Source organism: Eublepharis macularius, chromosome 5 (assembly GCF_028583425.1).
Source record: "Eublepharis macularius isolate TG4126 chromosome 5, MPM_Emac_v1.0, whole genome shotgun sequence".
In the NCBI taxonomy this organism is placed as follows: domain Eukaryota; kingdom Metazoa; phylum Chordata; class Lepidosauria; order Squamata; family Eublepharidae; genus Eublepharis; species Eublepharis macularius.
Window position 1 is genome coordinate 170,327,201 of NC_072794.1, and position 12,409 is coordinate 170,339,609.

At 45.3% G+C, this 12,409-nt stretch overlaps 1 protein-coding gene across 1 annotated transcript in view; it reads left to right on the top strand.

The window, feature by feature from the left end:
- Nucleotides 1-9,908: 9,908 nt before the first annotated feature.
- Nucleotides 9,909-12,409, top strand: part of RAD21L1 (RAD21 cohesin complex component like 1) — a 44,772-nt gene continuing 42,271 nt past the window's right edge. Inside the window, exon 1 of the mRNA XM_054980477.1 lies at nucleotides 9,909-10,052. Coding sequence (XP_054836452.1) covers nucleotides 9,909-10,052 — 144 coding nt within the window. The remainder of the gene's footprint in view (nucleotides 10,053-12,409) is intronic.

Here is a 12,409-nt window from a genome sequence, read left to right on the forward strand (position 1 = left end):
TATCCCTGAACATGGGGTCTTATTTATTTATTTTATTTATAAAATAAATAAAATAAAATAAACATGGGGTCTGTCTCTCCTGTCAATCCAATACAGGTATTCCATGTATCCATGCATCCCTCTATCCTATACACCCATCCCATACAGCTATGCCCCTGTCTATAGAGAAACCTATCTACCCCATGTACCTAAACATCCAATGCTCCATGTCCAGCCGGTGTGTTTGTGTGGCGCAACGCAAGGTGTGGACAACAGCATTGGCTCCAATACCACAATGTCCCCATCTGGTGGAGGTATGTATTGTCGAAGGCTTTCACGGCCGGAGAACGATGGTTGTTGTGGATTTTCCGGGCTGTATAGCCGTGGTCTTGGCATTGTAGTTCCTGACGTTTCGCCAGCAGCTGTGACTGGCATCTTCAGAGGTGTAGCACCAAAAGACAGAGATCTCTCAGTGTCACAACTCTGAAGATGCCAGCCACAGCTGCTGGCGAAACGTCAGGAACTACAATGCCAAGACCACAGCAATACAGCCCGGAAAACCCACAACAACCATGGTGGAGGTATGTTGGTGTCCCTGAACATCCAGGGTGTGTGTTTGTGTGTGCAAGGGCTCCGCGTACGCCATCATGTCTTGATGGGGGGGGGGTTCTTTGCAGACTGTTGCTGGGTCATTTGGTTATGCGGTGGTCGCCAACATGACCCACCATTATACCTTGGTGGGAAGTAGCCTCTGGGAGGCCTGGCGGGCGGGCATATGGAGGTGCCACCAGCGAGTGGCCGTACCCCCTGCCTTCTAGAGGGGAGGCGGCTCGTCACCGCCTCCCCCTGCCCGCCAGGCCCGGTGGCCGCCGACATCACCCACCTTCCATCTTGCACCAGGATAAATGCTCGTTCCTCTGAGGCTTAGCAGGCGGGCACATGGGGGGGTCTCCGCCCGCTAGGGTCATCTAGTCCACCCCCTGCACAATGCAGGAAATTCACAACTCTCTCCCCTTTTATATTTGTATGAAGGAAGATGGGAAAGGAGAAAGGGCTGGGGGATCCATATAGATGGGGATACAGTCCCAAGGAGAGCGCAGAAAGCTTCCCTCCACTGAACAGCAGGATTTGAGTCCAGTGGGACCTTGGAGATCCACAAGATTTTCAGAGGGTAAGCTTTCGAGAATCAGAGCTCCCTTATTCATAGAAAAATGTCTGAAGAAGAGAGCTCTGACACTCAAAAGCTCATATCCTGAAAACCTTGTTGGTCTCTAAGGTGCCACTGGACTCAAATCTTGCTGTTCTACTGCAGACCAACATGGCTACCCACCTAAACTATCCTTCCACTGAGTCACTTAAGGCCAGTCTTGTCTCCTCTGGGATCTCAGCTGGCCCTTTGGTCCCTCCAGGTCTGCATTGTTATTCTGACTGGGAGTGGCTATCCAGGGTCTCAAGTAGACCTAAAACCTGGTCCTACCTTAAGTGGAGACGCTGGGGTTTGAACCTGGGGCCTTCTGCATGCCAAGCAGATGCTCCGCCGTTGATTCACAACCCCATCGTTTATCGTTAGATGCAGAAGCATCACCTCCAACAACCATATATTTTTTTCTTATTAGAAAGCACCTACAATCACTAGGAGCTGTACAGTTTTTGTAGTAAGTTCTGAGCCAGAAACCTCACGTCTGCCTATACATGAGCAAGAAGAAAAAATTGGAGCTCCAAGCTGAGGATGAGGCCCGAGCTCCAGAGCAGATCAGATGCGGCTGTTTCTGTCTCGCTCCACAGTGCAATTAGGTAACTTTTGACTCTGGTCTTGATGTTCTTAGGGGGCTTTCCCTTCGGTTGGGAATGCAGGCTCCAAATGCAAAGCACAGGATGAACATTCCACAAAGCTACCTCTAACATCTACATTAGATTACTGCACTGCGCTGCATGTGGAGCTGCCCTTGGAGACTGTCTGGAAGCAACAGTTGCTGCAGAATTCTGTGGCCAAAACCCTGACTGGTGGGTCAGAAGGGCCATGCCACTCCGGCCCTGTTCCAGTTACAGGGGATCCCAGTTTGTTTCTGCCCCAGTTCACGGTGCTGGTATTGGCGTATAAAACTCTATATAGCTTGGATCTAGCATACCTGAAGGACTGCCTTCTTCCCCATGAACCTATCAAACTGCTCTGGTCATCTTCAGAGGCCCTGCTTTGGTTGCCCTGTGAGGCTAGATGGGTGGCAACCCAAAAAAGGGCCTTCTTGGTAATGGCACTAAAACTTTGGAACTCTCCAGGAGATTAGCCTGTCCCCCCCACCCCCTCCAGCAGATGAAGACTTTTTTTGTTTCGTTTGGCATTCCCTCCTCACTCAGTCTTATTAGCCCTTCCTTCCTGTTTGTGTGTGTTTTATATGCCTTTATATGTGTTTATAGTATACTTTATTTAATTCTTCTGAATATTTTGTCTATATTTGTATCTTAAATATTTTAACATTTGCAATGTTTGAATGTCGGCCACTTTGGAAACCCTGAATTGGGTGAGAAAGCGGCATAGAAATGTCTTAAATAAAATAAAATAAATTCCATTTCATCATCTCTATAGGTAAGTACATATGGTGTAAAGTGATTCTATGCATATTTACTCAGAAGTAAATCCCACTGTGCTCAATAGGGCCTGCTCACTGCATTTGCCCTCGCGCAAGCCCACAAGATTTAAGCCCCGAAGTCCAGTCTGGACAGGAAGGACCATTGATCTCATGATGTGTTATAACAGATTCCCTGCTTTATTTCAAGACCTCTAAGGTCAACTTGGAAAATCCTTAGAGATTTGGCGGTGGAACCTAGAGAGGGTGCGGTTTGGGGGCTACAGACTCCACCCTCCAAAGCATCCATTTTCTCCCGGGGAACTGATCTCTGTCATGTGGAGATCAATTTTAATCCTGGGAGATTTCCAGGCTCCCCCTGGAGATTGGCAACCCTAGTTTTTTTAAAATGCTATCAAAGCTATCCCTAGGAAAGAAGAGCGAGGAGCCAGGGAGACAGTCTCTAAGGTTTTAAACTGGTTTACTAAATATAAATTGCTCCTGAACATGGAGAGGGGGCAGCGACAGGAAGCAGGCGTAGCAAGGAGTTCTTTACCTGCCCTCTGCTGACGCGATCCCATAGGGCTGTTGAGATTTGTGAGATTTTCACAAGACAGAGAGAAAGAAGCTGCCTCCTTTTTTGAAATATATAAAGGCATTTCCCCCCTTTTGCTTGAGAATAAATACATCTCTTTGGGGTGTTCATTACGAACTATGAATGGGAGTGTGTGTGTGTGTTATGGGCCGTCAAGTCAGAGCCAAGCCACAAGTGACGCCTGACCCAGGTTGGACACTTGTCAGCTTCCCTCAAGTTTTGATGGGAAATGTAGGCGTCCTGGTTTTACAGCTTGACTCTCCATTACAACTGCAAGACCAGGATGCCTACATTTCCCATCAAAACTTGAGGGAAGCTGACAAGTGTTCAACCTGGGTCAGGTGTCACTTGTGGCTTGGCTCTCACTCCAACCTATAGTGACCCTATGAAGGAAAGACCTCCAAAATGTCCTATCATTAACAGACTTGCTCAGATCCTGCAAACTGGAGGACGTGGCTTCTTTCCTTGAGTCCTGCCATCTTGTTTTAGGTCTTCCTCTTTTCCTAGCATTATTGACTTTTCCAGAGAATCTTGTCTTCTCATGATGTGACCAAAGTACAATAGCATCAGTGTTGTCATTTTAGCTTCTAGGGAGAATTCAGGCTTGATTTGATCTAGCGCCCACTTATTTGTCTTTTTGGCTGTCCATGGTATCCGCAAAACTCTCCTCCAGCACCCCATTTCAAATGAATCCATTTTCTTCCTGTCCGCTTTCTTCACTGTCTAGCTTTCACATCCCTACATAATAATGGGGAATATCATAGTTTGGATTATATTAATCTTGGTTCCCAGAAAGACATCTTTATCTTTAAGAATCTTCTCTAGTTCCCTCACAGCTGCTCTTCCAAGTCTCAATCTTCTCCAGGTTTCCTCATTGCAGTCACCCTCTTGGTTGATGACTGAGCCAAGTAGTCTGTTTTTTTCATCTCGGTTCCGTTGAAGATGCAGGGATCCTTGCTGATCAACTTCTCTTTGTGACATAGCGACCCCGTCCTCTCCTGTGGAAAGGTGCTTCTCGTCTGTCAGCCTCTGCCAGTCCATAAACAAGCTAGGGTTATTTTAGAAGCCTGCCAGACTCTGACATGCGAGACGGACAGATCTTCCCAGAGGAGCCCAGGGTTCTTTGGACTCCTGCAAACAAACCCTCCTCCCTCCAGCCCTGCGTACCAAACCCAGATTTCCTTTTGGAGCCTGGCAGCGGAGTCTTCCAGCTGCCCCCAGAAAGAAACCTGAATTCATGGACACCCAGCCTGGCTATTCTGCAGTCTTTTGATCCAAGGAGCTTACATACGGGGGATTCTCTTGTGTTGTTTCCAGAGGGGTAGCACAGGTGCCTTTTCCAGGGGCACAAAATGGGGAGGGTAGAAGAAGATGAGGAAACCTCAACGACACTGGCCTCCGTCCCCCCTCCTCACCACATTGCTTTTGAAACGTCTAAAATTTCTCAGCTTACAATAATTTATTTATTTATAGTCCACCTTTCTCACTGAGACTCAAGGAGGATTACATGGTGTGAGATGAGTATAATCAATATCAAGGACATTTCCATAAACAATAGCATAGGGTAAATTCTCTGTGGTGGCCCCTACCCTATGGAACAGCCTGCCTGAGGAGGTCAGGAGAGCCCCCACCCACCTGGCTTTCCACAAACAATGCAAAACTGAATTATTCAAAAAGGCCTTTTTCTCAGCTAAGAGGGCGGTATTGTAGGAAAGAGGTCCCAGATGTTTCGCTAATGAGTTAGGGACCATAGACTTCACTGCTATGTCGCCTTACGTCCTTATCTGTTGCTTTAAATATGTACTCGTATATAGTACCTGTGCTTCATGTTGTTTAATGTAAGTCCTAGAATTGATTATGTTCTGTTTCAGCAATTCTTCAACCTCGTATTGGATCCTTGCTAATGCTATATCTTTGTAATAGTCATTTACCCTAAAGCATTGTTTATGGAAATGTTCTTGACACTGTATGGAAATGCCTGCCCTTGTCCTTGCCACTGACTGTGCTTATCTCACACTATGTAATCTGTCTTGAGTCTCAGTGAGAAAGGTGGAATGAATGAATGAATGAATGAATGAATGAATGAATGAATGAATGAATGAATGAATGAATGAATGAATGAATGGCACAAGTTTACGAAGACGTAGCATTAGTAAGTATCCACTACAGAGTTGAAGAAATGCTGAAACAGAGCATAAGCAATTCTAGGACTGACATTAGGCAACATGAAGCACAGGTAGCTCATAGGAGCACATATTTAAAGCAACAGTACGTAAGGCAACATAGTGGTGAAGTCGCAGCCCCCTAACTCATTAGCGAGTTACTTCCCTCCTCTTTTTTTCTGTAATCTTCCTTTTGTCTCAGTGAGAAAAGCGGGCTAGAAATAAGCTAAATATATAGTAATGCTATTAATAATAAGTATTAATAATGCTTAATGGAAAATCCGTTCTACCAGCTCTCCCACAAGGAAACAGCTGCTCTTGCTTTGCGGTCCCTGCAAGGACAGCGCCACCTGCTGCCCAGATGCTACCAGTCCTGCTTTGCAGCGTCTTTGTGAGAAATTAATTGCAAAAGTTATAGGTGGAATTCTACACAGGTGTTGAAATCCGAACCTGCCTGCCCCTCTTAAGCAACAGGGGCCCAAGGCTAGTTAAGGGCAATACCCATCATCACACAGGATTTAACAATCTACAGTAGATTATTCAAGACTACCTAGAAGGTGTGGGGTGGGGTGATCAAGATATAGCCCCCTCCTCCACTTTGCAACTGCTACCAATAAGTCACTCAGCGGGAGGGCAGGAAGCAGGCAGGTAGCCTTCCATCTTGCCTGGATCCAGGCTTGCCCAGTTGGGAATCCCTGGTCTATGGAATATCTGGACTGAATATTGGTAGGATTGGTATTGCATTTTGTTCCTGGGACCCGCTTTTGGCTGACAAGTAGAACAGAGAGAGAGCATGTTCGAGGAACTAATCTCTGTAGACTGGGGATCAGTTGCCATTTCAGAATTCTGGAAGTTGGCAACCTTATCTTGAGGTACAAACTGTGACTGTGTGTGGCAAACATCCATTGCAGCAGGGCAGCAATAGGTTGCCAGCTCTGGGTTAGGAAAGTCCTGGAGATTTGGGGGTGGAGCCAGAAGAGGGCAGAGTTGGGGGTGGGAGAGATGGGACCTCTGCAGGGTATAATGCTATACAGTCCATATTTCAAAGTAGCCATTTTCTCCAGGTAGGGTTCCCAGGTCCAGGTTGGGAAATTCCTAGAGATTTTGGGGGTGGATCCTGGAAAGGGTAGGGTTTGGGGAGGAAAGGGGTCTCAGTGGGGTCTAATGCCATAGAGCCCACCCTCCAAAGCAGCCATTCTCTCCAGGGGAACTGATCTTTGTCCCCTGGAGATCACTTGTAATTCCGGGAGATCTCCAGCCACCACCTGGAGGCTGACAACCCTATCTCCAGGGAAACTGATTTTTGTTGCCTAGGCATCAGCTGTAATTCCAGGGGACCTCCAGCCACCACCTGGAGGTTGGCAACAAGGTGTGACATGCTTTGCACTCTGTGCATGCTCCATTCCATGGACTCCGGTTAGGAAAATTTGCTTTCCAGTTTCCCTTCTAATCACTTGAGTTCCTTTCCCTGGCAACTGTTATCTGCTACTTTGTCCCATTGAATTGTTATTTTTTAATTTGGGTTAGCTTAGGTTGTTTTAGTATATTATTTACAATTTTTTCCTGTAGCAAGGGGCAAAATTTTAAAAATATTTGTAATATTTATTATAATAATAATTTTGTTGTGTAATGTTTATTCACAGCAGCCCACCACCCAGTTGGATTTATTCCGCTCTTTCTCTCCCCCCACAAGTCCCTACTAATGGATTCTCCCGCTTGCTTTTTTCAAAATGCCTTTTTGCGCACGCGCCCTCCGCCGAGACCGCTCTTTCTCGCTGTTTGCGAGAGAGCGCATGCGTCTCGGTAGAAGCCAAAGAAAGTGTTGGCGGCTTTGCAGTGCGCATGCGCCTCCGCTCGAGACTCCTTTCCTGAGGCGAGACAGAGTTGTGAGTGGGCGGGGGAGCGGCAGCGGAGTGTCGAGAGCGCGTGCGCGAGCGTCACTTTTGGCGGGAACATCAGTGCGCCCCTCCCCTTACAGGGTGCGCTAATTCTTGACTGAAATCTCCCTCAGTTCGCCTGCTGAGGCGTCTGGCGGTTCCTCCCATACATAAAACACAACTAGAAAGCCCAGAGAAGCACCAGGGCCCGTTCCTCTCATTAAGTAGCTTGCCTCAAAATTCTCCTTCACCTTCAATACGGCTATGAGGGCTGAATGGTGGAGCCTCCGTGCCCAGAGGCAGTCTACCTCAGAAAGCCAGCTGCTGGGGAGGACTGCGCTCCTGTGTGTGTTGTGTGTCCACCTTGTGGGCGACCTGGAGACAGCTGGTTGGGGCCAATGTTAGAAACAGGATGCTGGGCTTTTAGGGATGCCCCCTCCAGACTGGGAGATTCCTGGAGATTTGGGGTGCAGCCTGGGGAGGAGGCTAAATCTGAGGAGGGGGTTGGCATGAGCAGGGTATGATGCAAGAATCCACCCTCCAAGTTTGGCATTTTCTCCAGGGGAACTGACTAGGGTTGCCAGCTCCAAGTTGGGAAATTCCTGGAGATCTGGAGGGAGAAACCTGGAGAAAGTGGGTTTTGGGGAGGGAAAAGACCTTGGCATGGCATAATTCCATAGAGTCTACCCCCCAAAGTAGCCATTTTCTCCAGGTGAACTGATCTCTGTGGACTGGAGACCAGTTGTAATTCCGGGAGATCCCCAGCCACTACCTGGAGGATGGCAACCCTAGAACTGACCTCTGTGGTCTGGAGATGATTTTTAATTCTGGGAGGTCTCCAGGCTGCACCTGGAGGATGGCAACCCTAGCTTACATGGCCTGATCCAGCGAGGTTCTGTTTATGAGCCTGCTTGCAGGGTATAAATCCAACAAATAAAAATAAATACGTTCCTTCCATTAAAAGCGATAACGGGGGCCACTGCCCCACAGCAGGAATCTCCAGCCTTTTTAGACGTTAAAAATTTCTCCTTGAACTGCCTTTTCAGTTTTGACTGTTCTTATGATTGCCAACTCTGGATCGGGAAATTCCTGGAGATTTTGGGAATGGAGCCTGGGGAGGGGAAGGACCGCTGGAGTCCACCCTCCAAAGCAACCCGTTTTCTCAGGGAAACTGACCTCTGTTACTTAGAGAGCTATAATGTGGGGATAAAAATAACACTAACTTGTTCATCGCTCTGGGCAAGGCACTAATCTGTCTAGAAAAGCGGTATATAAGCACAGTTGTTACTAAAATAACATCCCATTAAGCCACTGATAAGGGGACAGGACATTTTTTTATTCTCCAGGAAGTTGGCAACCCTGCTCACAACATTGTTGTACCGCTATAATGTGGAAAGGAGGACCATTTATTTATTTAACAAAATTTATATCCTGCCTTTCTACCCCCATAAGGGGGTAGAATCTTTTTAGGATTGCACTGTAATTTCCATTGGTGACCTGCTTCCGAATAAACATATAGAGAATCCTAGGCCCTAGCTTGTGGCAGAAGATGGGTTCCCAGACCGCTGCAGGCAAATTGAAATAATGATTATAGTACCGCATTTAATATTGTCATTTTTTTTGTATCAAGGGCTAAGGTTTTAATTTCTATGCGCCCCTTCATCTAACACAGTTTGGCATAATTCTTCCCAGCCCAAGCCAATGAATCTTTAAGGAGTTCTCCTCTTGAGGTGTGCAATAGGGATTGTCTGTTCCAAGGTCTTCACATTACAAAGAACCTTTACAGGTAAACGCTCCTTTTTTATGATTTGAAGTTTAACTTCCAATCCTATGCAGTGTTATGCCAGTCTAAGTACATTTGAAATCAAAAGAGCAGATCTTGGCTTCAGTTCCTTATCGGTCAAGTATAAGAACAGCGAACAATTAACTTGCCTGACCCCTTAGGCAAATATGGATTGTAAATACATATTTTTTAATTTTAAGATATTCCAGTACGCACGGGCCATTCGTCAATGTTACCATATGTTCAAAAAACTGTCTTTTTCTCTGCACTTTCTTTTCCGTAATAAAATAAGTTATTTGCAAGAACAACTGCTAGGTTTATCCTCAAAAGTTGCCTTCTTAACAGTATGTCATTATGCAATGCTGTTGATTTATGATAAGCATCAGGGGCTCATTTATGTGGTCTTTATGTTAAGTATTTTTCCTGCCCCCTAAGTGTTTAAAAAGTATTCCCCTATGTAAAAGAAAGCTTTCTTCTTGGGCTTACATCCAGATAAGTGCAATTACGTATACTGTTAGTGTTGTACTTTGCAGGCTGTTTGTTTTTCTTAAGAGAAGTATAGTGACTGTGAACGCTCATTGTTTCAGGCCATGAATGGAATAGTTGTTTTGTTTGATAATATACACTAAATATTGGATGATATTATGTACACAAGTAACCAGATAGGTCTATTTTTATGCAAAGTTACCTAGAATGTATACACAATAAATGCAGTTTGTTTTAACCCATTTATAAACATACAAAGCTTTGAAATCTAACCAAAGCTTCAACCCTCTCCTCCCAATCCCTTATTGAAACAAGTCAGGGTTGGTATTTTGCACTGAATTGCTTTGAAAATCACACAAAAATGACACATTCAGTGTTTGAAATTATGCCTTGTTTTGTGTTATTTCCTTTTTTTTGTTTTTTACTTTAGCTCTCCAAGTTGAAGAACACAACACTGGCAAAATGTTCTACGCACAGCTGCTTATGAACAAGCGTGGGCCTTTGTCTAAAATATGGTTGGCTGCTCATTGGGACAAGAAAGTCACAAAAGCTCATATATTTGAATGCAATTTAGAGAAAACTGTTGAAAAGATACTTTCCCCCAACGTATGTACCTGAAATGTCTCATGAAATGCAGCAGTAGAAATTTCCCCAAGGCTTTTTGGGCATCACACTTGGGCATTGTGATTGTAGCCTTAGTTAACTTGAATCACAGATAAGCATGATGGGAGACCTCCAAAGAGGATCAGGGTTGCTATGCAGAGGCAGGTAATGGCAAACTACCTCTGTTAGAGCCAAAACACACGTTAAGAAATACCTAGGTTCAGCACGTGTTCTCTTACCTCAAGGTTTGCCGGGATCTGTAGGCGTCCTGGAAGCTTAAAGTTTAGCATTTACAGAGCAGCAAAAAGGGGAAGGGAAATACAGGCGCCTGTATTTTAAGCTTTAAGCTTCCAGGACGCCTTTAAGCTTCCAGGACGCTTACAGATCCTTTAAGCTTCTAGGACTTTAAGCTTCCAGGACCCCTACAGATCTTTAAGCTTCCAGGACGCCTTCTTTAAGCTTCCAGGATGCCTACAGATCCCGGCAAACCTTGAGGTAAGAGAACACGTGCTGAACCTGGGTATTTCTTAACGTGTGTTTTGGCTCTTAGTCTCTTGCCTTGAACACCCCAGCAGGGGTCTCCATAAGTCCGCTATGACTTGACAGCACTCTCCACCCCCACCATGAGACACAACTACCACCCTATGCTCTTTTCAAAGTGTGACACACTCTTTCATCCCCGCCCCCCCATCATTATTTTTAGAAAATACAATCTAGCACGTGGAAGGGCAGGCTATATATGAGAATTTTAAACATTTATTTATTTATTTATATTCCACCTTTCTCACTGAGACTCAAGGCAGATTACACAACGCAAGTCAATACGGTTAACAGCTGGGATATTCAAAAATGCAAATTTCCAGAGATTTGAAAACAAGCAGACATCTAATACACAGCAGGAACGATACTGAAACAGAGCTGAACCAATTGGTGGTGGAAAGTGCTGTCAAGTCACAGGCAACTTTATGGCAACCCTGTAAGATTTTCAAGGGCAAAAACTTTCAGAGATGGTTTGGCATTGCCTGCCTCTGCTTAACAACTTCATTAGTGGTCACCCATCCAAGTACTAAACAGGATCAACCTTACTTAGTTTCTAGGAACTAGCAAAATCATACTAGCCTGGCCATTGAACATAAGCAATTAAGCAAGACATATTAAACAGTGCAGAAACTACCCCGTAGGAACATGCTTACAGCAACAGACAGTACGTGGTAGTATTGTCTATAGTCCCTATTCCTTTACCAATGCATCTCTTTGAACTATTTCCTTACATTGGTTGTTGTGGGTTTTCCGGGCTGTATTGCCGTGGTCTTGGCATTGTAGTTCCTGACGTTTTGCCAGCAGCTGTGGCTGGCATCTTCAGAGGTGTAGCACCAAAAGACAGAGATCTCTCAGTGTCACAGTGTGGAAAAGAGAAGAGATGTAGGTCATTTGTATCTACTCAGGAGGGGTGGGGTTGAGCTGAGTCATCCTGTAAGAGTTTCCCAGGGTGTGGAATGCTAATGGCGGGAGGCTTCACTGTATCCTGAGGAGGTTCTTTTGCATATGGATTGGTACTTGATGTGCTAATCTTCTCTGCAGGGCTATTGTCAGGGATAGAATGTTTTGTTAGCCTGGTGTTTTTCAGAACTGGCAACCATGCTCGGTTCATTCTTAAGGTTTCTTCTTTCCTGTTGAAGTTTTGCTTATGCTTGTGAATTTCAATGGCTTCCCTGTGCAGTCTGACAAAGTAGTTGGAAGTGTTGTCCAGTATTTTGGTGTCCTGGAATAAGATACTGTGCCCTGTTTGAGTTAGGCTATGTTCAGCCACTGCTGATTTTTCAGGTTGTCCAAGTCTGCAGTGTCTTTCATGTTCTTTTATTCTTGTCTGGATGCTACGCTTTGTGGTCCCGATGTAAACTTGTCCACAGCTGCAGGGTATACGGTATACTCCTGCAGAGGTTAGGGGGTCTCTACTGTCTTTTGCTGATCGTAGCATCTGTTGTATTTTTCGGGTGGGTCTGAATACTGCTTGAAGGTTATGCTTTTTCATAAGCTTTCCCATCTGATCAGTAATTCCTTTGATATATGGCAAAAACACTTTTCCTGTGGGAGACTGTTTTTCTTTGTCTTTTTTCCTGTAGTTTGTTAAACTTCTGCTTCTGTCTGGATGTGTGGTTGGTAAAAACTTGTTCCATCTTCCTGTAGGTGAGATTATCGACCTTGTCCCAATCCTGACTTCTCATTTTATGGCTGGTGTTAATATGCAAGCAATATGAAAAAGCATAACCTTCAAGCAGTATTCAGACCCACCCGAAAAATACAACAGATGCTACGATCAGCAAAAGACAGTAGAGACCCCCTAACCTCTGCAGGAGTAT